Source organism: Gobius niger (assembly GCF_951799975.1).
Source record: "Gobius niger genome assembly, chromosome: 22".
Taxonomy (NCBI): Eukaryota; Metazoa; Chordata; class Actinopteri; order Gobiiformes; family Gobiidae; genus Gobius; species Gobius niger.
Window position 1 is genome coordinate 20432675 of NC_136873.1, and position 22849 is coordinate 20455523.

At 45.6% G+C, this 22849-nt stretch overlaps 1 protein-coding gene across 2 annotated transcripts in view; it reads right to left on the reverse strand.

Annotated features, from left to right (window-relative positions):
• cdc14ab (cell division cycle 14Ab) overlaps nucleotides 1–22849 on the reverse strand; it is a 31682-nt gene that overhangs the window by 2936 nt on the left and 5897 nt on the right. The window contains exons 4-15 of one of the 2 annotated variants that reach the window (XM_079580753.1): nucleotides 19098–19190; nucleotides 18296–18375; nucleotides 14589–14655; nucleotides 8634–8696; nucleotides 8458–8545; nucleotides 7371–7601; nucleotides 6470–6608; nucleotides 4200–4383; nucleotides 2189–2277; nucleotides 2024–2071; nucleotides 1585–1713; nucleotides 662–935 (exon numbers count right to left, since the gene is read on the reverse strand). In XM_079580753.1, coding sequence (XP_079436879.1) covers nucleotides 662–935; nucleotides 1585–1713; nucleotides 2024–2071; nucleotides 2189–2277; nucleotides 4200–4383; nucleotides 6470–6608; nucleotides 7371–7601; nucleotides 8458–8545; nucleotides 8634–8696; nucleotides 14589–14655; nucleotides 18296–18375; nucleotides 19098–19190 — 1485 coding nt within the window. Of the gene's footprint in view, nucleotides 1–661; nucleotides 936–1584; nucleotides 1714–2023; nucleotides 2111–2188; nucleotides 2278–4199; nucleotides 4384–6469; nucleotides 6609–7370; nucleotides 7602–8457; nucleotides 8546–8633; nucleotides 8697–14588; nucleotides 14656–18295; nucleotides 18376–19097; nucleotides 19191–22849 lie in introns of both variants that reach the window. The other variant, XM_079580752.1, reaches the window with a different exon arrangement.

Genomic DNA, 22849 nt, shown 5'->3' on the forward strand with positions numbered 1-22849 from the left:
ATTTTAAATGATAAACTGTTTACAATGTTGTGACGTCATGTGAATGCAAACCAATAGGAGGAGAGGACAGATCAAACTGACCAATGAGAGAAGAGGACAGATCAAACTGACCAATGAGAGGAGAGGACAGTTCAAACTGACCAATGAGAGAAGAGGACAGAACAAACTGACCAATGAGAGGAGAGGACAGTTCAAACTGACCAATGAGAGGACAGTTCAAACTGACCAATGAGAGGACAGTTCAAACTGACCAATGAGAGGAGAGGACAGATCAAACTGACCAATGAGAGAAGAGGACAGTTCAAACTGACCAATGAGAGGAGAGGACAGATCAAACTGACCAATGAGAGGAGAGGACAGTTCAAACTGACCAATGAGAGGAGAGGACAGATCAAACTAACCAATGAGAGGAGAGGACAGTTCAAACTGACCAATGAGAGGAGAGGACAGTTCAAACTGACCAATGAGAGGAGAGGACAGATCAAACTGACCAATGAGAGGAGAGGACAGTTCAAACTGACCAATGAGAGGAGAGGACAGATCAAACTAACCAATGAGAGGAGAGGACAGTTCAAACTGACCAATGAGAGGAGAGGACAGATCAAACTGACCAATGAGAGGACAGATCAAAGAGTTTGTGCTGCTGCCGTGAGAGACTTACGGGGATGGAGCGGCTCAGGTACCTCCCGCCCTTTAACCCGCTGTAGCCTCCTCCCGGTGCCCGGTATGGCCCCGCCCACTCCCGGCTCTTTGTCGTCGTGGCTACGCTGGCGGAAGGGGGCAGCCCCATGAACAGCGGCCCATTGTTGTTGTTGACCTCGGGCCGGTTTCCGTAGAGACGCACAGGGACGGAGCTCACGGACGAGGAGGCAGAGGCGGGGAGCGAGGCGTACAGGTCACTGAGGGAGCAGGCCAATCGCGAGCTGAGGGCGGAGCTACAAGTGCAGAGTCACGACAGACTTAAAAAAACAACAACGGCCACGAGAACAAACAATCTGTCAACAACAACCTGAATCAAACTGCGCTAAATTCACCATCTACTTTTTGCAAGTTCAGTCCTCGGTTTGTCCCTGAAGTGAGGGATAAACTCTGGTAAAAACACAGGTTACGAAGTTTAAGCGTCTGGATTGTGCGTCTTTAGTAAATATTGAGAGTTAAGTTTAGTTTAGTTTTTAATGTCTAGACATGTGAATCACTGCGTTGTAATATACGTCTTTTGCTACTTAACCTCATCACCGAAGAGTTCCTGGTCTGACTGTAAGTACTAGCAGGTAGTAGCAGGAGCAGAAACATTTCTGTCCCAGGCCCAGTTCTCTCCTGCTGGAAAGTGATTCTTAAAGTGGTGCAAAAGGGGAAAAAAGGTTTGTGCGGTGGGAAAATGCCTGACACTTACTGGCCAACTTAAAACACTGATAACAGAGGTTGAGCAGAACCTGCTGATACCGACAGTGTCATTCTAAACTTTGGATTAGAGGCTCACTGACACACGATGAGAGACAAGAGACGTATCAAACTGAGGACATACAAGGAGAGGAGAGGCTCTGTGAGGTCAGAGAGAACAGGAAGTAAACAAGTGCGTCTCACCTGCGCAGGTTAGCCGCGGCGCCGGAGGAGCTCCTCCCGATGCGTTTGGCGGCCGCTGAAGCAGAGGATGATGGGAACTTGGAGGCTTTGAGCGGTGACGCCGGGCCCTGACCCATCCCCATCGACGACCTACAGGAACATCATTGTTAGTTTACTAAAGTGTCTGATAATGATCCAGAGGGGAGGGCTGTGATCATGGGGCTGGGCCACATTGTGCATTTTGTGCCAACCAGTGTGAATTTTTAATACTGCCATACACTAAAGCTGCTTCTGGTCGCCGTGGCACTATATAATATAACAACATATTGTTATCACGATCTGTCCCTTTTATATCATCATATAACTATTTGGCCCTGTGCTAGTGAGCTCTGCTGCTAGAATTGTATTGCATGTAGACTCAAAATCTAGACATTTGTGTGAAAGAGCAGAGATCTGGTACCTGAGTGGCTGAGTTGACGTTCTGCTGTGCATCTTCATCTCCTCCACTCTGAAACACACAACACGTTGCTGACTAACCTGTCCCGCACTGGAAACAGGTTGGTCACAGAGCTTTAGTGTCAGAGTAAGAAGACGGTAAAGAGAGATGTTTTAGACGTAAACCCACCTGAGCGTTCCCGTCGTGGCCGGGCGAGGACGCCGGCCCTTTAAGGCTCTCAGTTTGTCTCCCTGAGTGACTGCGCTGTCCACGTCGCTCTGAGGAAAGACAAACCCCGCCATGAACAGAAGGTATCTTTGGGAACAGTCATGTTTGAACTAGAGGTCGCCCGATATGGGTCTTTCTAAAGCTGATGCCGATATGCTTGGCTGATATTTTTGACCGATAATTTCGGTCAATTTGAAATAAAATGAAACAACCAAGACTTTCAGCTTTAATTTTTTTATTTACACCCAAATTGGATGACCGGTATAGCAATAACAAGCGTTTGTGAGCCTCCCACTTTTTAACGGACTAAAAGTAATGGGACAAAGCAATACTTATGAATCAAACATTTTTATGTTTAATATTTGGTTGCAAATCCTTTGCAGTCAATTACAGCCTGAAGTCTAGGAGTCTCGGCCATGGAACCACTGAACAGCCACTTGTCCCATGACCTTTGGTCCCTTAAAAAGTGTGAGGTTCACATACTAAAGCTTGTACTTCCTACACCGCTCATCTGATTTGGATGTAAATCAGATTAAAGAGGACAGGTTGGTCGTTTCATTTGAAATCGATTGTGGTGGTTTATAGAGCCAAAAACATAAGAATTTAGTCAATGTCCCAATAAAATTATGGACCCGACTGTATGTCTGGTCTGTAATCCTGTAAAAACATGAATACTTGGCCACTCCAGCAGTGGCAGATTTTATTTTATTACTTCATGTGGTCCAATCATAGTTTCTGTCCCAGCTTTGATTAGTTGCTGTTAGTATTAGCATTCTGCGGTTAGCATTATCATACCGTTGCTAGCCGCGGCATTTTGTGCTGTGATCAATTGAATGGCTTAAAACTAAGCCATTCAATTCTCGGCCCGATATATATCGACAGGTGGTAAACCTTATTGCTGTCCTTATCCAGCTCTGTCCGCGATGTCAGCCCAACCACTCTAACGTGGCTTCAGGTGCAAAATATAAGTAACTCCTTTGCACAACAAAGTTTCATTCAGCAGAGCGCCGCCACGATTCATTTCCTCACCGCTGAAATATTCTGGAGGGACAGGGTGAATCATTCAGTCAGTCATTTAACCGAACACGCGCAGGTTTTAAGAATAACCCAATGAAATGTATTAGCTCTTGTTGCGTCAACCTGCCGCCGTGATCCCGTTGATCAGGGTTGCCAGGTATGGGCAGCCAAACCCGCCCAAAAATATCTGAAAACCGCGGAAAACCCGCGGACATACGGCGCGGCTGGAAAATTTCCATATTGTTTACTAGTTAACACAGCCCATGTGCTCCTGCGATGATGAGAAACAGCCCCTATTTCTCCCCCTTATTGAAAAAGCAGCTTACAGAGCCTTGGATTTGCCTTCGAAATAGTGATTTTGATCAAGTCAACATTGGCAAAAAAACGCGGACAGTTTTTTTCACCCGCGGAATGGCTTTAAAAACCGCCCAATTCCGCGGTTTAACCGCGGACCTGGCAACCCTGCCGTTGATCACCTACGTTATGTTAAGTTTGTCCGAATAGGCCACCGTTTTTCCATACTGAGATATGTTCTTACCTTAGCTTTGACGAGTTCTTTAGGACCCGTCTGATCTTCCTCAGTGGCTTCAGTCACGTAAACACAGCGCAGACGGCGTTAGCATTTAGCCTCTCCCTCTCTCCACTATAGCTCCAAAACAGGTCAAGATAGAAGCTACCAAGCTCTTCCACGTTTTCCCTATTTAAATATGGTTACGTGAAGTGTTCCACTACAAAGTATAATTACACAAAATTAAACAATGTGGATTTTCTAAGTGGAACTCGTCAAAGCTAAGGTAAGAACATATCTCAGTATGTAAAAACGGTGGCCTATTCCTTTAATGTGCCGATTTAGGTGAAATATTTTCCATTTTCTCTCCAGAGTTTTTCCTATCAGCCAATTTGGCCTCTTTTTTTAAACCCTGGTCTAGCTCTAACCCCTTTGTGTCTCTCTCACCTCCAGGATCCTCTCGGGGCCCGGGCTCTTGGACAGCTGCAGGTTGTGGCCGTTGTGTTGAGAATTTGCAGGGTTCAGGTTCAGCTCATCCAGGCTGGAGATGAGCTGAGGCATCCCCCTGTCCTCTAGCTTGGATTTCTGAGAGCGCAGCGTGTCCCCCAACAGCCACAGCGACGCCTGCTTCCTGACGAGAGAGAAGACGTGCTGAAGAGTAAATACGCCGCTGCGGAGGGAACTCAAAGACATATCGACTGAAATGCTGCGTGACAAACCAAAATAACCAAAACCTTCAAACCCCTGTAAAGTGTGGAGTCTTATGGAGCGACCAAAGTGCAGATGTTGTTAAAGAGTGGAATAAAAATGGCCCTAAAGTTTAGTCCCTTTGTCTGCACATGTGCCCTGTGTCTTTAGCCGCTGCTGTCTCCCACACAGGAAATGACCAGATTTGGATTACAGCGTCATCTCGGTCACAGTCTTTCGTGCTACACAACGTAAAGGTAGAGCTTTTTTTTTTTTTTTACTCTGACATTAAAACTTAAAAAAGGTGTAAAGCGAGATAACTAGTAAAAAATCTCAATCTTTGTCATCAATGTTTTCACCCGTCGTGTATCGTCTCAAGTTATGCAACACAAAAGGCTCCAAAGTCTGAAAAAGGCGTTTGCAAACCCAGTGTCAGCATTAGCCATCTCTCCACACACAGAGCGTGTCAGTCATGCTGTGAGGTTCAGAAAGTGGCCTAGTTTTGGCGTTTGGGGCCAGAGCAAACAGAGGGACCAGATAAACAGCAGAGAGGGGTCAGAGGTCAGCGCTCTGAAGACTGAGGCTAAAGTCAAATTGCAGACGTGCCAGGATTTTCTGCCGCTCAAAGAAAACTCCGGAAGCACCACATTCATCTGTGCGGGGGCTTTCTGCAGACATCAACAAGTCCAACGACTGGAATCATAATGCAAGCTACAAGAACAACTGCAGACCAACCATTATCACATTGGGAATGGTCAAGGAACTCCACAGACTGTAATTACTGAGGGAATACAGTCATGTCCGTGAGGATGTCCTGAGGATGTTTTTCTGAAAACTACGCCTTAAAATGGCTCTTTGCTGCCTGAAATGTAACAAATGAGTACCATGATGTGTAATGCTGCGTCTACACCAAACGCGTGTTGGGCGTCAAAAACGCGCCTCAAGCCCGTCGTTGGACGCTTGTGCTTTACTAAAGTCAGACGCTCGTCACAAATGTCACCGAGCGTCAGACGCTCTGGCCGCGCGTCAGCTCAGAGTGCGTTCGTAGCATCTTGGAAGTAGCTGTTGCCTGAAATACACCTGCTACAGGTATTATTGCAGATTAAAAGTCTGCAATAAACCACAGACACGTGAAGGCCGGCTCAGTGTGTGATCGTCATAAAGCTGCTTTATGTCGTTACGGATTCATTGACGTTAATAATGCTTGTTGTCATGGGAGGAAACCGGAGCTCAATGCGAGCTAACTGAGCTAACAAGCTGTGGTTTTCTCCCGGAGCTCATTGTAGATGATGTGAGTAATAAACTACAACATCAGCCCAGCTCAGTGCGTGATCATTGTTCCTTATTGACTTTATTTGTGCATATTTCTCGTTTTCACGTGAGGACCGGATGTTTAGCTTAGCATTAGCTTTCTCCGGTGCTAATGCTACAACAGGCGTCCTCGAGGCCCAAACACATTCCCAGCGCAGATTCAGCCACTTAAATAACCTTTCTTGTCGCCGCTTTTAATCCTGGTGTTTAGATAAAGAAACACTGATGTGTCTTTGTAAAAGTCCCAGAGCTGCTGTAGCTCCGGTTCACAATGAAGCTAAACCTCCGTGACTTGTGACTTGTTGACATCTGTGGGGCCGACAGAACATCTGCCCCGGTGGCTCAGCTACAACGTACGTCACTATGGCAGGAAGCTTCTGATTGGTCGAATTTCTCGAAAAAGTTCAACATTTCCCAACTCGAGCGTCGGCCGCGCTCGACGCCCTGGAGGCGCGTCAAAAGCTTACAAAGCGTGAAAAACCTCAAAACGCGCCGCAGAGGAGGCGCGTGACGCGCTGTGGGACATCTTGACGGCCCCGGAGGCGCGTCCTCCGTGTATTTTAAATGTAAACCTGACGCTCTCGGAGGTGCCGGACGCGTTTGGTGTGGACGCAGCATAACAGCGGTTTTAAAACTCTGCAGCTCAAAGCAGAATTAAGAAAACATAGGCTATATGAAACATTAAATGGCAGTGGTGAAGCGGTGACAGTGACACTCACTCGTCCAGGTAGTTCTGCTGCGGCCCGATGATGGAGCCCGGGCGGCAGATCCGGATCCATGCGATGCACTCCCCCGCCGTGAACCGGTAATGCTTCATCAGGTAGCAGCCAATCAGAGTACCCGTCCTGCCCAGGCCCGCTGCGAATCAGAAAGTGCAGTCAGTACCAGCCAGAACTCTTATGTTTTGGGTGGCAGAGACGGCCGCGATGGACCCTAGATCGAGGTGCAGCAGACAGACACATGGACCGGGAGTGGTGGAAGGTGCAAGCCAGAGCAGTGGGTAGCCACGGGAGAGGAGCGCTAGAGGCAGGGGCTGCGGAAACGTGCTTCTCACACCCAAGACGCGCGTTTGTGACCCTGCTCTGTGTAAACGCATTGCCTTTTTGGTGCTTTTCCACATAGACTTTATTGACGGTGAATTGGAGCGATATACGTCACCAGTGTTTGGTCCATCAGAGGAACCCTTCACCTGCTTCTTGTGCTCCCCTCCTGAGCCTATCCATCGTTTCACCGACCGTCCTCGTGTTCCACAGCGGACCACTGGCCTCTACAGCCTCCAGTGTGGCCATCTCTGCCGCCCTGAAACCGCACCTTTTCACCGGTGTGAAGTCTCTCTTCCTCCCCGTCCGTGCTTATCTATATCTATATATCAATTATACAGTAACTTCTCTGTATATATAGGCAATAAAACTATTGACTCTGTGCACAGGCTGCGCTATAATGTAACTAAAATGAGTTTATACAAGCCTAAGCAACTCAAATATAATGTTTCTTATTTACAATACATTTCGAAATCCTGCATTACATGAAAAATCCTGAAGCAGTAGTTAACAATGCTGCCCTCTACTGGAGCATACAGGTAATGGTCACAATGAGAAGACCCTCTCCTCGGGGTCTGACCTTTGCAGTGCACGGCCACGGCTCCACTCGTGCTCTCGCTGATGTGTAGGAACCTCCTCATGATGGTGTCGCTGGGCGTGCTGCCGTCCACGAAGAACAGGTCGTAGTGTTCGAAGCCAGCGTCCGTGAAGCGCTGCGCCTCGTAGATCTTCTTATTCAGACGCACCACAGTCGACACGTTGTGTTTACGGAAGTACGGGAAGTAGGCCTCAGGCGCGTGCAGCGGGTAGCCTGCGGAAACACAAACGAATGATCGGATTACGGCACGATCCGTCTATAAATGGTCGTTTCAGCAACTTTCACATCACAGGAAGAAACAATATCATCGCAAAATCCCTGAGGACTGAGATTTACACATTTGTTTGACAAAAGGAGCAGGTGAACAGGAAATACTGTTCAATTGAGATATAGAATTGTAACCTCTGCTGTACATTACTGACATAAATATGTTGGAAAAAAGGATTGTCCGTTTTCAGTCATTTTATGTTTTCATATAAAAATAAGGTATTTGATGTATGAAAATAGCCAAATTTGATAATATTTGACGACCAAATCTAAATAATGGATGGAGCAAGTTTAAATGTATGGTTTTATTTTGTTCGCGGGAATTTCAGATCTTTAGAAACAGCAATATGAGAGATTCGGACTTTGTTATTACTGGAAAAAAATGTATTGTGTTTTTGGGGTTCAAAGCTCAATAAATCAGACAGGAATACAGTGTTTAAAAAATCAACACAATAAAAACTTCAAAATGTTGAGTGGGAGCCTGTAAAGTGTGGAGTCTGTAGGAGCGACTGAAGTGGACATGTTGTTAAAGAGTGGAATGAAAACGGCCCAAAATATTTGAATTACAGCGTCGTCTCAATCGCCTTTTGTGCTACACGTGGATACCAAACCTGATAGTATGTGAATGTATAAGTGTGGGAAAGATGAGGGAGTGCTGCCATATTGTAGTGATTTCCTTGAAATCTCCGTCTCGAAGCGACAAAACATAATAGAATAAACATGGTAAAGCCCTGTAGTTTGTAGCTCTCCAAATGCACAGAACACAGACTTCTACGACGTCGAACAATTCAAAGCCGCTGACCGTTCTCGATCTTGGTTTTGGGGTGAGGTCCGCTGAAGGCCAGGAACTTCCCCGGGACGATCCAGTTCAGGTCGCCGTTTTCGACTCGCTTATGAAACACACAGACAGGTGTAAGTGCAGGGAAAAGTGGACATTATTAAGATTGTTAGGTCTAGTTCAGCCAGGAGGGACCTCACCTCGTAGTGCTCGTACTCGTCCACATCAAACGTCTCAAAGTCGAAGAAACCGTGCTGCAGCGCCTGCAAAAACATCACATAACATAAAACATTGTTTTCAAAGCCACAAATGCAACAAACCAATGCATTTATCTCTTCTGAAGTCAACAGACATTGCATTAAACAGAGGAAGAACGGGGAATTTGGAAATTTAAAATTAACTTGGACCAGGGTTTCCGTTAGCCGGCTGTAGCCGGTTTGCAAAGCAAATGGCCGGTAAAAATAATTTCCATCGGCCAAATTGGCCGACAGTAAAAAATATGGAGGAAATACAGAAAAATATATTAAATACAACATGTCACCTGGGTCAGTGACTAACATAAAGTGTTTTTGAGACAGCCCCAAATATTAAAGAAAGATTCAATGTTTTTATCAAAAAGCCCATTTTACAAAGTGCAGTTGAAGCGCCATCGTCACGCTGGAAATGAAAGGATTTTCTCTTCATCCTTCGTCACATTTTCCAAGAAAACAGTGAACTACAGGTACATTTACTTTTATAAAAGTGTGTCAAGAACTCAGTAATACTTTTGATTAGGATATTCTTTAAACAAGCGTGTGGTCAGTCAGACTGACGCGCTGCCCTGCACTGGCTCTTCCTGGGAGAGTAGCCGCGTTTAGAGGCGCTTCCCTCGGCCAGTCTGCGCAGACGCCTCGGCTCAGTTACCGGTGTTGGAGCCGCTCAGAGAGTGGCCGCGTTTAGAGGCGCTTCCCTCGGCCAGTCTGCGCAGACGCCTCGGCTCAGTTACCGGTGTTGGAGCCGCTCAGAGAGTGGCCGGGTTTAGAGGCGCTTCCCTCGGCCAGTCTGCGCAGACGCCTCGGCTCAGTTACCGGTGTTGGAGCCGCTCAGAGAGTGGCCGGGTTTAGAGGCGCTTCCCTCGGTCAGTCTGCGCAGACGCCTCGGCTCAGTTACCGGTGTTGGAGCCGCTCAGAGAGTGGCCGCGTTTAGAGGCGCTTCCCTCGGCCAGTCTGCGCAGACGCCTCGGCTCAGTTACCGGTGTTGGAGCCGCTCAGAGTGGCCGCGTTTAGAGGCGCTTCCCTCGGCCAGTCTGCGCAGACGCCTCGGCTCAGTTACCGGTGTTGGAGCCGCTCAGAGAGTGGCCGGGTTTAGAGGCGCTTCCCTCGGCCAGTCTGCGCAGACGCCTCGGCTCAGTTACCGGTGTTGGAGCCGCTCAGAGAGTAGCCGGGTTTAGAGGCGCTTCCCTCGGTCAGTCTGCGCAGACGCCTCGGCTCAGTTACCGGTGTTGGAGCCGCTCAGAGTGGCCGGGTTTAGAGGCGCTTCCCTCGGCCACTCTGCGCAGACGCCTCGGCTCAGTTACCGGTGTTGGAGCCGCTCAGAGTGGCCGGGTTTAGAGGCGCTTCCCTCGGCCACTCTGCGCAGACGCCTCGGCTCAGTTACCGGTGTTGGAGCCGCTCAGAGAGTGGCCGGGTTTAGAGGCGCTTCCCTCGGCCAGTCTGCGCAGACGCCTCGGCTCAGTTACCGGTGTTGGAGCCGCTCAGAGAGTAGCCGGGTTTAGAGGCGCTTCCCTCGGTCAGTCTGCGCAGACGCCTCGGCTCAGTTACCGGTGTTGGAGCCGCTCAGAGTGGCCGGGTTTAGAGGCGCTTCCCTCGGCCACTCTGCGCAGACGCCTCGGCTCAGTTACCGGTGTTGGAGCCGCTCAGAGTGGCCGGGTTTAGAGGCGCTTCCCTCGGCCACTCTGCGCAGACGCCTCGGCTCAGTTACCGGTGTTGGAGCCGCTCAGAGAGTGGCCGGGTTTAGAGGCGCTTCCCTCGGTCAGTCTGCGCAGACACCTCGGCTCAGTTACCGGTGTTGGAGCCGCTCAGAGAGTGGCCGGGTTTAGAGGCGCTTCCCTCGGTCAGTCTGCGCAGACACCTCGGCTCAGTTACCGGTGTTGGAGCCGCTCAGAGAGTAGCCGGGTTTAGAGGCGCTTCCCTCGGTCAGTCTGCGCAGACGCCTCGGCTCAGTTACCGGTGTTGGAGCCGCTCAGAGTGGCCGGGTTTAGAGGCGCTTCCCTCGGCCACTCTGCGCAGACGCCTCGGCTCAGTTACCGGTGTTGGAGCCGCTCAGAGTGGCCGGGTTTAGAGGCGCTTCCCTCGGCCACTCTGCGCAGACGCCTCGGCTCAGTTACCGGTGTTGGAGCCGCTCAGAGAGTGGCCGGGTTTAGAGGCGCTTCCCTCGGTCAGTCTGCGCAGACACCTCGGCTCAGTTACCGGTGTTGGAGCCGCTCAGAGAGTGGCCGGGTTTAGAGGCGCTTCCCTCGGCCAGTCTGCGCAGACGCCTCGGCTCAGTTACCGGTGTTGGAGCCGCTCAGAGTGGCCGGGTTTAGAGGCGCTTCCCTCGGCCAGTCTGCGCAGACGCCTCGGCTCAGTTACCGGTGTTGGAGCCGCTCAGAGAGTGGCCGGGTTTAGAGGCGCTTCCCTCGGTCAGTCTGCGCAGACGCCTCGGCTCAGTTACCGGTGTTGGAGCCGCTCAGAGAGTAGCCGGGTTTAGAGGCGCTTCCCTCGGTCAGTCTGCGCAGACGCCTCGGCTCAGTTACCGGTGTTGGAGCCGCTCTAGAGCGCGGCAGAGCTGGCTCCATGTTCAGTCGATTTGCCCCTCAGTAATATTTCAGCGCTGACTAATCATTATTTTACACCTGATGTCACGTTAAAGCCCAGCCCTCGCTGAGCAGCTGATGTGGTCAGACCTGGATAAGGAGGGTCACAGATATCGGCTACTTTCTGTCTGAGTTAAAGTGCAGATGAGGCTTGGTCCGCGTGACACCTGCCGCTCTCAATCGATCCACGCGCACTTTATATTTGGATTTTCAGCTGCATTTTCTCACGTCATTTTTTCATTAGCAATAGCCTCTTTTGGACCCACTAAAGCACTCTGTAGCGCTCTGCCTAAATGTAGATTGTTATTGATAATAAGCCACGTTAATTATGTATATATTTTTAATGGCCGGTAATTCCTGTGAATGGCCGACATTTTACGACCCAGCCGGCCAAAGTGGCCGACAAAAAAAAAATCTAGCGGAACCTCTGACTTGGACACAACAAGAAAACTCTGAGAAAAAAATGTAGTGTAAAGGCAGCATAAAATTTCACAAAAAAAAACTAATACCAGTTCTGTGACAATTCAATTTCGGATAATGTGAATTGCTAGATTTGTAATCAATTATAAGGGTTTTAACAAAAAAAAATGGGAGACAATGGGTAGATAAACCATACATTTTGCATTTTCATTAAACTTATAAAATAAATCAATAAAGGAAATTGCGTTAAAAAAATGTAGATTTAATCATGCCAGTTGGAATCAAGTTGAATGCTTTTAATAATTACATTTAGGGCAGGAACTGTGGCACATATCTAATTAATGACTTTCTTTCCTGTTGGAACCTGCCGTGTCAATGAACCTGCTAAACGTTTGTATAAAGGTTGTGTCTCGGTTTGTCGTGACATGTTTAAAGAGTTTGTCACTTTTCTGCAGAGTTCTGCGAAAGAGGAGCCTGTGGATTGGTCTGCTCTCCTCTTTATTCCTCCACAAAGCCCGTCTGTTCTCTGCGCTCGCTTATGTAACAGTGATCAGCTCCTGCCTGACCCCTGCCTGACCCCGAACCGACCCGCGTCCGTCTGACTGTCCACAGACGACAGCAGCGTCTGTCACTGAGCTGTTCCTGTTACACACCGCTCTCCGCACAAACTCAAAGACCACACGGAAGCTTTCGGTTTTTCATTTTTCTTTTTTTGCTAAACTCTCGTGCAGGTGAATTCTCCCACGAGTTCACGGCCACAACAAGCACCTCATATGTGACTCTAAATGTGGCACTAATTTCATAGAATGCCTTTGATGTCAAATATGGAACAGGAAATCAGTCCCTCCCTGTTCTGATCTTGGAAACTGATCAGAGTCTGTCAGGCCAACAATGTCGCAAGAAGCAAAAAAAACACACAAAGTCAATCAAGTGTAGCCGCCAGGAGTCCTTTATCTACAAGTGCTGCCATTTTCAGCAGCTGTGACTGACCTGAAGTGTCCAGAAGTAGAAGAAGTAGAAGAAGATCTTTATTTATATAGCGCCTTTCACAGACATATAGTCACAAAGCGCTTTACATGAGACAGTTGTACATTCACTCCATACTCGGTGGTGGAAAGTACAAGTACAAGTACAAGGTGTTCAGAGCTCAGACCTAATATCGCAATATACTGTGCAGCCTCCAGCAGTGGTTCTCAACCTTTACAGCTCTGGGGCTCCTCTGCACTATAACCCTAATGAATTTTTTTTTTATAATTATTGTGACCAGAGAGATCCACGTACACATATAGGCTAGGCCACCTAAATTGACTTTATTTGTATTTTTTACGAGTGATCTGATGGTACAACATGGCTAATCGATCGCTAATGTGACAGACGGAAATGTACCCACTATATTTAACATCAACACCGTTTGGAAACTTTTCCCTGCGATTTCAAGACGAATTTAAATGATTTAAAAAGTGGCGGTGTCTGTGTCAGGCTGATCCCAGGTCCTGTCGTCCCCCTGTCCACTATGGTCCACTATGGTCCACTATGGTCCGCTATGGTCCGCTATGGTCCGCTATGGTCCGCTATGGTCCACTATGGTCCACTATGGTCCACTATGGTCCACTATGGTCCGCTATGGTCCGCTATGGTCCGCTATGGTCCGCTATGGTCCGCTTTTCTCTCGCTTTCAGGATATTGACAACATAAATATTTGCAAGAAATGTCACTTGAGACTTATCGTCTTTAAACAAATGCCCGTGAGCCTTATGGGTCTTTCATGGCTAATACATCCTAATGGAATCACGAAGAAGAAGCTAACAGGCTAACGGGCAAAGCTAACTGCGGGCTAGCGCCACTGAAACAGTATTTACAGCCGAGTTTAAGTGAAAAAAATGATCTCCATTGTGTGATTGGATGAATAATATTCCTCTGTCCCTTTGTCTTTTCTGTCAGTGTAGTATTTACTCTCACGGAGTGAAAAAATCTAAATATTCCTTGTCTGCTCTCAAAAGTAAACTTCTTAATAAGCCAGTTTTCAAAAGCGTGTTAGTTTTCTCACCCTCATGCCTCGAGCTCTACTGTGATCGACAACCGTCTCCATGGAGACTCAAGAGGAAAGGGGCGGAGTTAAATGGTGCTGCTCAGAGTGGGAGAAGAGCTAGCCTGGGAATCCCCAGACTGCTGTGTGCGCCTGAACCATTTCAGTCTGGGGGACCATGGCCGAGATCTTCACATGGATTTGGGACCAATCACAGAACGAGGAGGGACGGCAAGACGATGACGAGCTATTTGACATACGGAAGCTTCTAGTTTGTTTAGGGATAAAAATGTTTTAAGAAAAGTTTATTTACCGATCCAACATGACAGCAGCAACTCCATCTGTCGATCAACCTTTAGACCGTGTTCTAAAAGTTTACGGTACGTCATAAATCATCAGATACGATTGATACGATTGGCTATGACTACGTGCAGACACAGAGCTTAAGATCCGACCGGGGGTAAACTCGGTTTTAACGGAAGAAAACTGTGAAAACACAACACCTTTGTAAAGCAGAGATCACTCTGGTGGTGTGATCTCTGAAAACAGTCGAGAACAGTTTGAAATAGCAGCCACTCTCCTGTCCGGTTCAGTCTCAGACCAAGGAGTTTATTTTGTGTATCATTCAGTCAACAATAATCTACACTGTTTTGTCACACAAAATAAATTAAAAATAATGTTACCTTTTTGTTATAATCTAACCTGCCCACGCCAGGGAGTGGGAACATCTATTTAACATCTATTCTAACAGACCTTTGTGGAGCTTCAATGGTGAACTAAACATAACACTCTTTATGAGGCTTTAAAGGAGTTCAGCAGCAGACAAATGGCTCCATTTACAGACCTCAGGCCAAACAATCATTCAGGTGCTCTCACCTTCCTGATGCCCTGCAGACAGTCCAGCACCGTCAGGTTGAAGGTGCAATTCCCAAAGGAGGCGTCTCTGTGAAGACAAGACAGGGTTATTAATTACAGTGGCGTATATTTACTTAGATACTTCGGTCACGTCCGCTGCATTAGTTTAGCCGTTCTCATTTCAGTCTTTGTCCAAATTCTAAGAATATGATTCTCTGGTGAAGAGGGAGTGTATTTGACAGTGAGAGCTCTCTGTCAGAAACAGACTCAGCTGAAAGCTCAGACACAAAACAGGAAAGGAAAATGGATTTTGATCCAGACAATGCCATGTTTAACAGCAGAGCTATAAGTGTGCAATACAAGATATAATCCAGACTGAAGACTGGATATTAGTCCATGACAACAAACCACATAATAAAGGAAAGCTAAATTGATGCAACAAAGAAAGGTGCAGTGTTCATTTTTGGATTATCATCTTTGTTCTAGGGATGTGCCGATCCAGATTTTTTAGATTCCGATATTCTAAAATATTGTTTTGCCGATACGGATCCGATATCGATCCGACACCTATATTTTCAAAGCATTAAAAATGATGCAACAAGTATTACTTTAATGTTTATTTGTTATTATAACATGACCAAAAATGCTGCTTGGCTTTTGGAACCTACTGAGTTAGGTCATAAAAAAGAACCAAATCAGATCAATTATTGATATAGTCTTGGAAAAACTGATGGAAAAACAACAAGGATCACTGGACTTTTCTACACTAAATGTCCTTGGGTATTATTACAGGCTTTAGGTGACATTCATGTAAACAAGTCACGTAAAGTGATCTGATCATTACAAATGTGTTAGATCATTTGGTTGAGCAGTGAGCGATTAGGCTAGTTTTGGTACTTCTGTGTTAGTTTCTGTCCCAGCCTTGATTACTTTTTGTTTGCTTGCTAGCTTTAACATAGTGCCGCAATAACATAGGAGCACTAATATCGCACAGTGATATCTCACTTTACCCCGTGGACGTTGAAGTGCTCCTAAGGTACTATTACCCCTTACAAATATAGTTTCCCTTTTTATCCGCTTCCAAAAACGGCACGTTTGATTTTGTGTGACAAGACCTGGATCATGTACAGGCTCACGTAACTGTATTTAAATATGGAAAACATGGAACAACTTGGTCACTTCTAACTTCACCCCAGTTTGGCCCCATAGAGGAGAGGAGGAGAAGCTAAATCAATGCTAACAACATTAGCGTGACTGAGCACGCACAAAGACCAGACAGGTGCGCATCAACTCGTCTAAGCTGAGAACATATCTCAGTATGGAAAAACGGTGGCATATTCCTTTAAGATTTGCAAACATTTCATCCAACAGAGGAAAGAGAATTGGACAAAACGGGAAACTTTTGAGCAAAAATATGTAGCCGATTTCAGCCAACACTCCAGGTGAAAATGAATGAACTAACACATTGAGAAGACAGTTGTTGAGCAATGACATAAGATTCAAAGAAATGTTGATTGAATCCAATTTAAAACTTTTTAATGACATAAAACCCTTCATTTTGGCACAATTAATTCAATGGATTTGAATGCCCGGCGGAAACCCTGCCCTCGTCCAAGTAAAGACGAAGTGAAACAAGAAGAAGCATGAAGTCTTCCTGATATTACTCTCCTGCACACAAGTCGAAGAAATGACTTTGAACCTGTCTTGTTTTACTGTTCCCTCTAGATGCGCTGTTTGCAAAGGAAAACAACAGTTCCTTGTATTTAAACGTGAAGTGCCTGGTGTTTAACGAGTGCGTGCAGAAGGCTATAATAAACGTCAGCTTCTCTCAGAGCCGTGTTCAGTTCATTTGCACCGAGCCGTTGGTCACTTCGGTAAACTCTGACAAATACCACATCTACAAACCAGCACGGACTCCTGAGGCTACAGCTACAGACAGAGATGCACCGATCCAGCCTTTATGTTTCTGAAACCGATACCGATACTGGGGGTTTGAGTATCCGCCGATATCCCATATGAAACGATAGCAAGAGACTTTCTTAAAAGTGTCTTTCTCTGAGTGAAAAAGTGAGTGGTCCTCTTTTTTCAGTGTGAGATCAATAAAGTATTTTCTTGTCATGATGTTACAGATCAATGATCAATTATATCAATTAATTCACTATGGAAAAACCTTTAACAAGGATCACTGGACTTTGACACTATCCTCGGGACAGGCTCTGATAAAGTGACCTGATCATCTTATCCCAGCTATTCTTTAACAGCATTTCCTAACTCATTAGTTGGTGAAAGTTGTGTTTTTAAGGCAGTAAGAGCCAAAACTGGTATTGGTTCAGTATCAGACATTTGTAGCTGATACCTGATATCGTTTTTTTTTCCAGTATCGGCTCCGATATCCGATGCCAATATCGGATCAGTGCATCCCTAGCTACAGGGGAACAGGAGAGTCTGAGCGCCTCATTAACCTTAGTTTGTATGTTCTCTACACAAGGGCTTTATTACGAGTGTAGAAGTCCAAAAACGTTCTCCAGAACGATGGTGAAGCAGTATTTTTGGAAACTAGAAACGTGCAAAACTGTGCTGCAAACATATTCATTTACCTTGTTGCTCAAAAACATCATTTCCTGAACAGACTACAAACGGGCAGAAACGTTTTCGCAATCTTTTCCTCATTTGTACCCAAGTTTTTCCCCATTTTGTCAGATTTTTTTTGGCCTCATTTATTCCCTATTTTTCTCAAATTTTCACCCTATTTATTCCCGAATTTGTCCTCATTTTTACCCTTTTTTATTCTTAATTTTTACTCCAATTGTCCCGAACTTTTCAGATTTTTGCTGCTAATATTTGCCCTATTTTCTCCATTTATTATTCCTAATTTTTTCCATGATTTTTACCCTACTCTTTCCCCAATATGTGTCTCCTTTTTCCATATTCTCGACCTATTTCTTACTCATTTATTCACAATTCCTTCCCTCTTCTTTTCCACAACCTTTCCCTGATTTTTCCCATCATTCCCTCCATTTCTTCACATTGGAGATAAACTCTCTTGTCGTCCAGCAGCACAGAGGGGCGTGGCCTCATCATTAATCCAGGCTCTCATTAAAGGCTCACATCGTTATGCAACTCCAGGGAGAGAGAGAAAGAGAGTGAGGGGGGGGAGAGAGAGGGGGAGAGAGGGGGAGAGAGAGGGAGAGAGAGAGGGGGAGAGAGGACAAAAGGAGCTCTGTGTGCGACTCTAAACTAAACTTCTACACTGTCCCTGTAACACTGCAGCTCAGGACTGCATTTTTAACAGAAAATGTAAATAAAGAGGACATTTTAGGGCGAGACGCTGCAGGTGATCTAAAGATCTAAAAAAAACCTCCTAATTCCTAAAGTGTGGAGTCTTATGGTGCAGATGTTGTTCAAGAGTGGAATGAAATCAGCCCTAAAGTTCAGTCCCGTTGTCTGCACATACTCCCTGTGTATATGTCTCCCACAAAGGAAATGACCATATTTGGATTACGGCGTCATCTCGGTCACAGCCTTTCGTGGACACCAAACATGTCAGTATTTGTGAATGAATAAGCGTGGGAAAGACCAGGGAGCGCCACAGCCATGTTGGAGTGAAATCTGGCTCAATTTTGAATTTAAATAAAATGACAGAAGAATTCAATACATTATATCCTCATGTTTAGGTCAGTTAGGTCTACAGCAAACGTTTCAAACTGATATCTCTGAGTTTGTCTGACCTGAAGGGCAGGTAGGAGGCGTTGGAGCCAGAGATGAGCGCTCTGTAGGCTTCCTCTGGCGTCTTCTTCAAGTAAATCACCTGAAACACAAGGAAACACGGTTCAAACCGGAAAGGATTTGTACGACTGAACTATTTCTGCCTAAAACGTGGTGACGCTGGTGTTTCTGTGCTTTGTCTCTAAAGCTCAGAGTGAAACATTGATGACTCTCGGCAGGACGTCCTTCTCATTAAAACTTAAACCTGTTTGGTACAATCGGTTAAGCCACGACTCTGACTCTGACCACAGAGCCTTTGACTAAACACAGCGGGATTCAGGTTCATCCAACAAACTGGTAAACAAACCTCTAAATTATTCTCCCTATTTTCCAAAAAGAAATTGTTCTAATGTTTTTAACGTGTTTGATTTGAAGTTTCTACATAGAACGGGAGGAAAATTGTGACACAATTTTGGAGAAAAAAAGTCAAAGAATTGGTTAAAAAATAAGGGGAAATGGGGGATAAACTGGCATAAAATGTGTGTTTTTTTCTGTCCTTTAGTCATCGTGTCAAGAGAATTATCTTCTGGGAGGGACAAAGCCATGTTAATTTAGTTTGCCAGCTAATTTTTGCATATTTCTGATGGTTTGAAAAACTATTGCTTCAGCATATTTATCCAGAAAGTATTCATTTTCTTTTGTGGGAACTTGTCAATTCAAAATGTATTTTTACTACAGATCCAAAGTTTTTTATTTTTGAAGAATTACAGGCTGATTTATGGAGCTTTGAAGCACAAAAACAAGTGTGACTGATGGGAGACTCACGGCGTAGCCCCCGATGAGCACGGCAGCGTTGGACCTCTTCCTCTGGTCGAAGCTGGTGTAGTGGACGATCCTCTTCCGGGTCAAAGTGTACGACTGCGGACGACAGAGAGGAAACAGTTTAAATCAGCCAAAAACATGTACAACAGCGTCCTCCAGCCAGGGCCTCCTGACCGGGGGAACAGGGGAGTGACGCACCTTAACCATAACCACAAATAATCTGAGCAGAGCTGTTCCAGACCGACTGTAATCCTGTTCTTCACACTGTAATTATCCATCTGCAGGTTGGCAGCCTCACCTCCATCAGGCTATGGGTGTGCACGGTGTGAAGGCACACTATGTCCACCGTAGCTAAACGCACATAGTGCAAATAAAGGATATTCCGGGTCATTCCGCCAAATTGCATTTGTGGAATTTTGTTTTTGCAGGCGTCAGAGGGAACAGCACCACTGTTAGAGGATAAATCACTATTTATCACACTGGGTCAAGCTGTACAGTCGTACTATCTCTGTCATAGCCTTGACTGTGGTGCTCAGACTCTGTCTCTGAATGTTTGCTTGCGTATCAGGCTGACGCTCTGGGAGGTGTTTATCCCTCTTCTGTGGAAGCATAGACGGACTTGAATGGTAGGACTAGTGCAGTGTCTCCTGTAAGACATCCAGACTGCTGCATGTTCTTCATCGATCCTCTCCAACACCATTGTTCATTCTCTAACAGCCACTTTGCAGCCTAGTGGTTTGTGGTGTGGGTTCAGGGCCACTTCAGCGGGGCTGTATCATATTGTGCACCGTTACACTGGTGTCATTTTTGGACACTGGAGTAAATTTTCATACCGATGTAGACAAAATCACTTGCAATGCCATTAGAGCAGGTTTTGACTGACTTGTCAGGACCAGGGGCAGACGGAGATCTCAGCTAATGTATTTGATACAAATCTAAGGTGGACTAGTTTCGTATCGCCAGAGACCAGGCAATACACAGCCCTAGTAGCAATACTATGATCTGGGGCATACAGTGTCCTCTCAGACAGAGACCCTACACCATCACAGTCTCTTCAGTCCTGCCTCAGAGAGTGACAGGTCCAACCGACTGAAAGACAGCTTCACCTATCACTGATATTGCTCTGTTAACTATTGCATTGATACATCAACGGATTGAGAAAAAAACACATCTAGATCTCAGCATTTTCATGTGGTAGAGTTGACAATAAAAGGGCAAATGCATTTCAATCCATAAGCAATTCTGAAAGCGCTTATTTTATACTATTAATGTTTATCAATTGCGAAGTGTAGTTACTTTCATTAAGTTTGAATACTTCAGGAACAGAACATAAACAGCTCCTGTCCCTGACAATGATGATGATGATGATGCGGGTGATTTGGCACAAAACAGTGGAGTTACTCATCCTTTCTGTAACTGCTGCCCAACCTTTTACTTCATCCCCAGTATCGATACTGGATTAAGAACTGACGTGTTGTCCATCCACCCAGCCCTACAGTCCAGCTCAGCAGAAGGCAGTGGGAACTCCATCTACATCTTAATACTTGTTATTCATCAGAAACACTCAGGTGTATGTTCTATTGCACATTTGTGAAGTGCTGCCTGCGTCATCCTCTCCCTGCGCTTTATGGCTCCGTTTAAAGGGACGGGGCCTTTCTCTGCTCTTCCTGTTTGTAAAAGCTGCTGTTGAAAGTGGAGTGTCCGGTCTGAGCATCTCCATAGAAACTAAAAGCAACAAAGAGACAGTATTATTAACCCGGGCCTCTTCGTATTCACCGTCCACTTTGAAGACACTTCATACACCATCGTCTCATCCATTCGCCGTCTTCAGCAGAGGATTTCACTTCAGAATCGTCACCTGTTCTCTCTGGCTGTGTTTGAAGAGCTCGTAGAATGTCGTAACTCCACGTTAATGTTATTTTTAGACTGTAACAAACGCCTCCTCTGTTCTTTTGTGAATGGACTGAACCAGTTTGAGGCTGTGACGTTACAGAGAGACAAATGACAGAGCGATACAAGTTTGGACGAGATGAGCAAACGCTGCAAATGAAGAACAGAAAATTAAACAACACAGACGGGAATCTGTGGCGATGAAATGAAATGACCCAAAGTGAACACCACAGTCACAAACTTTGGTTCTTTGAAATCAATTGGGAGCCTTCGAGAACGCCACGTTACTTCGGGTCTGAAGTGCCGTCAGGCACGAGCCAACTTGCATCTAGTCCCTTTAAGACTTTAGTCAAATAATGGTTGAGTTGCCTTGTGTACAGAATGTATAATATGTAATATGTATAATAAACATGGCTCGCGTTGCTTATTCTTGTTGCCCCACATTAGAACAATAGATACAGACGGCATCTCTGGAATCGCCCATATATGGTCATGTTGGAAAACAGTTAAGGGGGTAAACAATTTGGAGAAAAATCTAAACTTTCTCTAATTATTCAAAAACTACTTTAACAAACGCTGAATTATGAATATAGTTTTCCACTAAAGAACATGGAGAGGAGCAAAGTGGTTCAACAGCCCATAAATACAGAAAAAACGGAGAATGCTAACTTGATGCTACATGTTAGCATCGGGCTAATGCTAACGGTTAGCTAGCGTAAGCTACAACTGCCGTTTTTTTCACTTCGACTGAACAATGTGCTGTGAGAAAATATCCATATGGGCCCGATTTATACCTGACTTTATTTATGTGATAAATAAGTTCATATTCCATCAGAAAATGGCTTAAAAGAGTGAAAATTGTGTTTCTCTAAAGATTCTATTTTCCCCCTCGGCGAAGCCACGCCCCCTTCTATAACGAGATGCCGTCTGTATCTATACACAATAATCTACTTTCAGAAATATTTGGTTTTATGTGGACAGCGCCCTCTTCTGGGGGAGTTTCCCCAACATTCAGAGTGCCTCTGGGGGACGGCCACGTGACGAAAATAAGCCCAGGATGGAATCACATAGCGCCTAGATTCTGCTTTAGGGAAATCTATGAACACAAAGTGAGATCAGAGGCTCCACAATCTGATTGGTTAACATCTAGTATCACTCAAATTCTAGAGACAGAAAAAAACCCTCAGCCTTACCTTGCAGTGGTCAAAACCTCAATTTCAATTCATTATCTGACTTTAAACCGCACAGCCCTATGTCCCATGATTCTATTCAGATCATGTTTAGTTCAGCTCCATTTATCCTGTAACTTCTTATTTCTTAACATAAACAGGCATCTCTTTAAACAACTGAAGGAATAATGTGAGATGGTTAGATAAATGGTTAAACTAAACATCTGAACAGAGTCAGAAATGTGTTTGAACTCGTGCGTAAAAGTCTCAGAGGAGAATGACTTATTCAGAGCATCATCTTATAGATCAGGGCTCATATTACGCTAATACAAATGTAAACGTTAATGTAAGCAGAGAGTGAACGGGTCAATATTTACCAGTTCGCATCACTGACTTACGTGAGTTACAGTTAAAGAGTTTGCATCGTGGTTTTCTTCCCCGTGTTGTTGTTAGCTGGCTCGGCAGTGATACAAGGGAAACAGTGAAGCTGCTTTTAGAGAGAGAGCCTCGCGTACGCTGGAAAACAGCAGCGTCTTTATTTTAATTACGGCTTGATTTTTCCGTCAAAGCTTAAAATATTCTGTAAATGACGGAGAATTTTCGGTTAATGTAACCTCTGCTTCCAACCCGCCGCAATGAAGCAAAAACCCGGGGCAGGATCAAACCCCTGCAGGATGGAGCTCAGACAGATTAGCG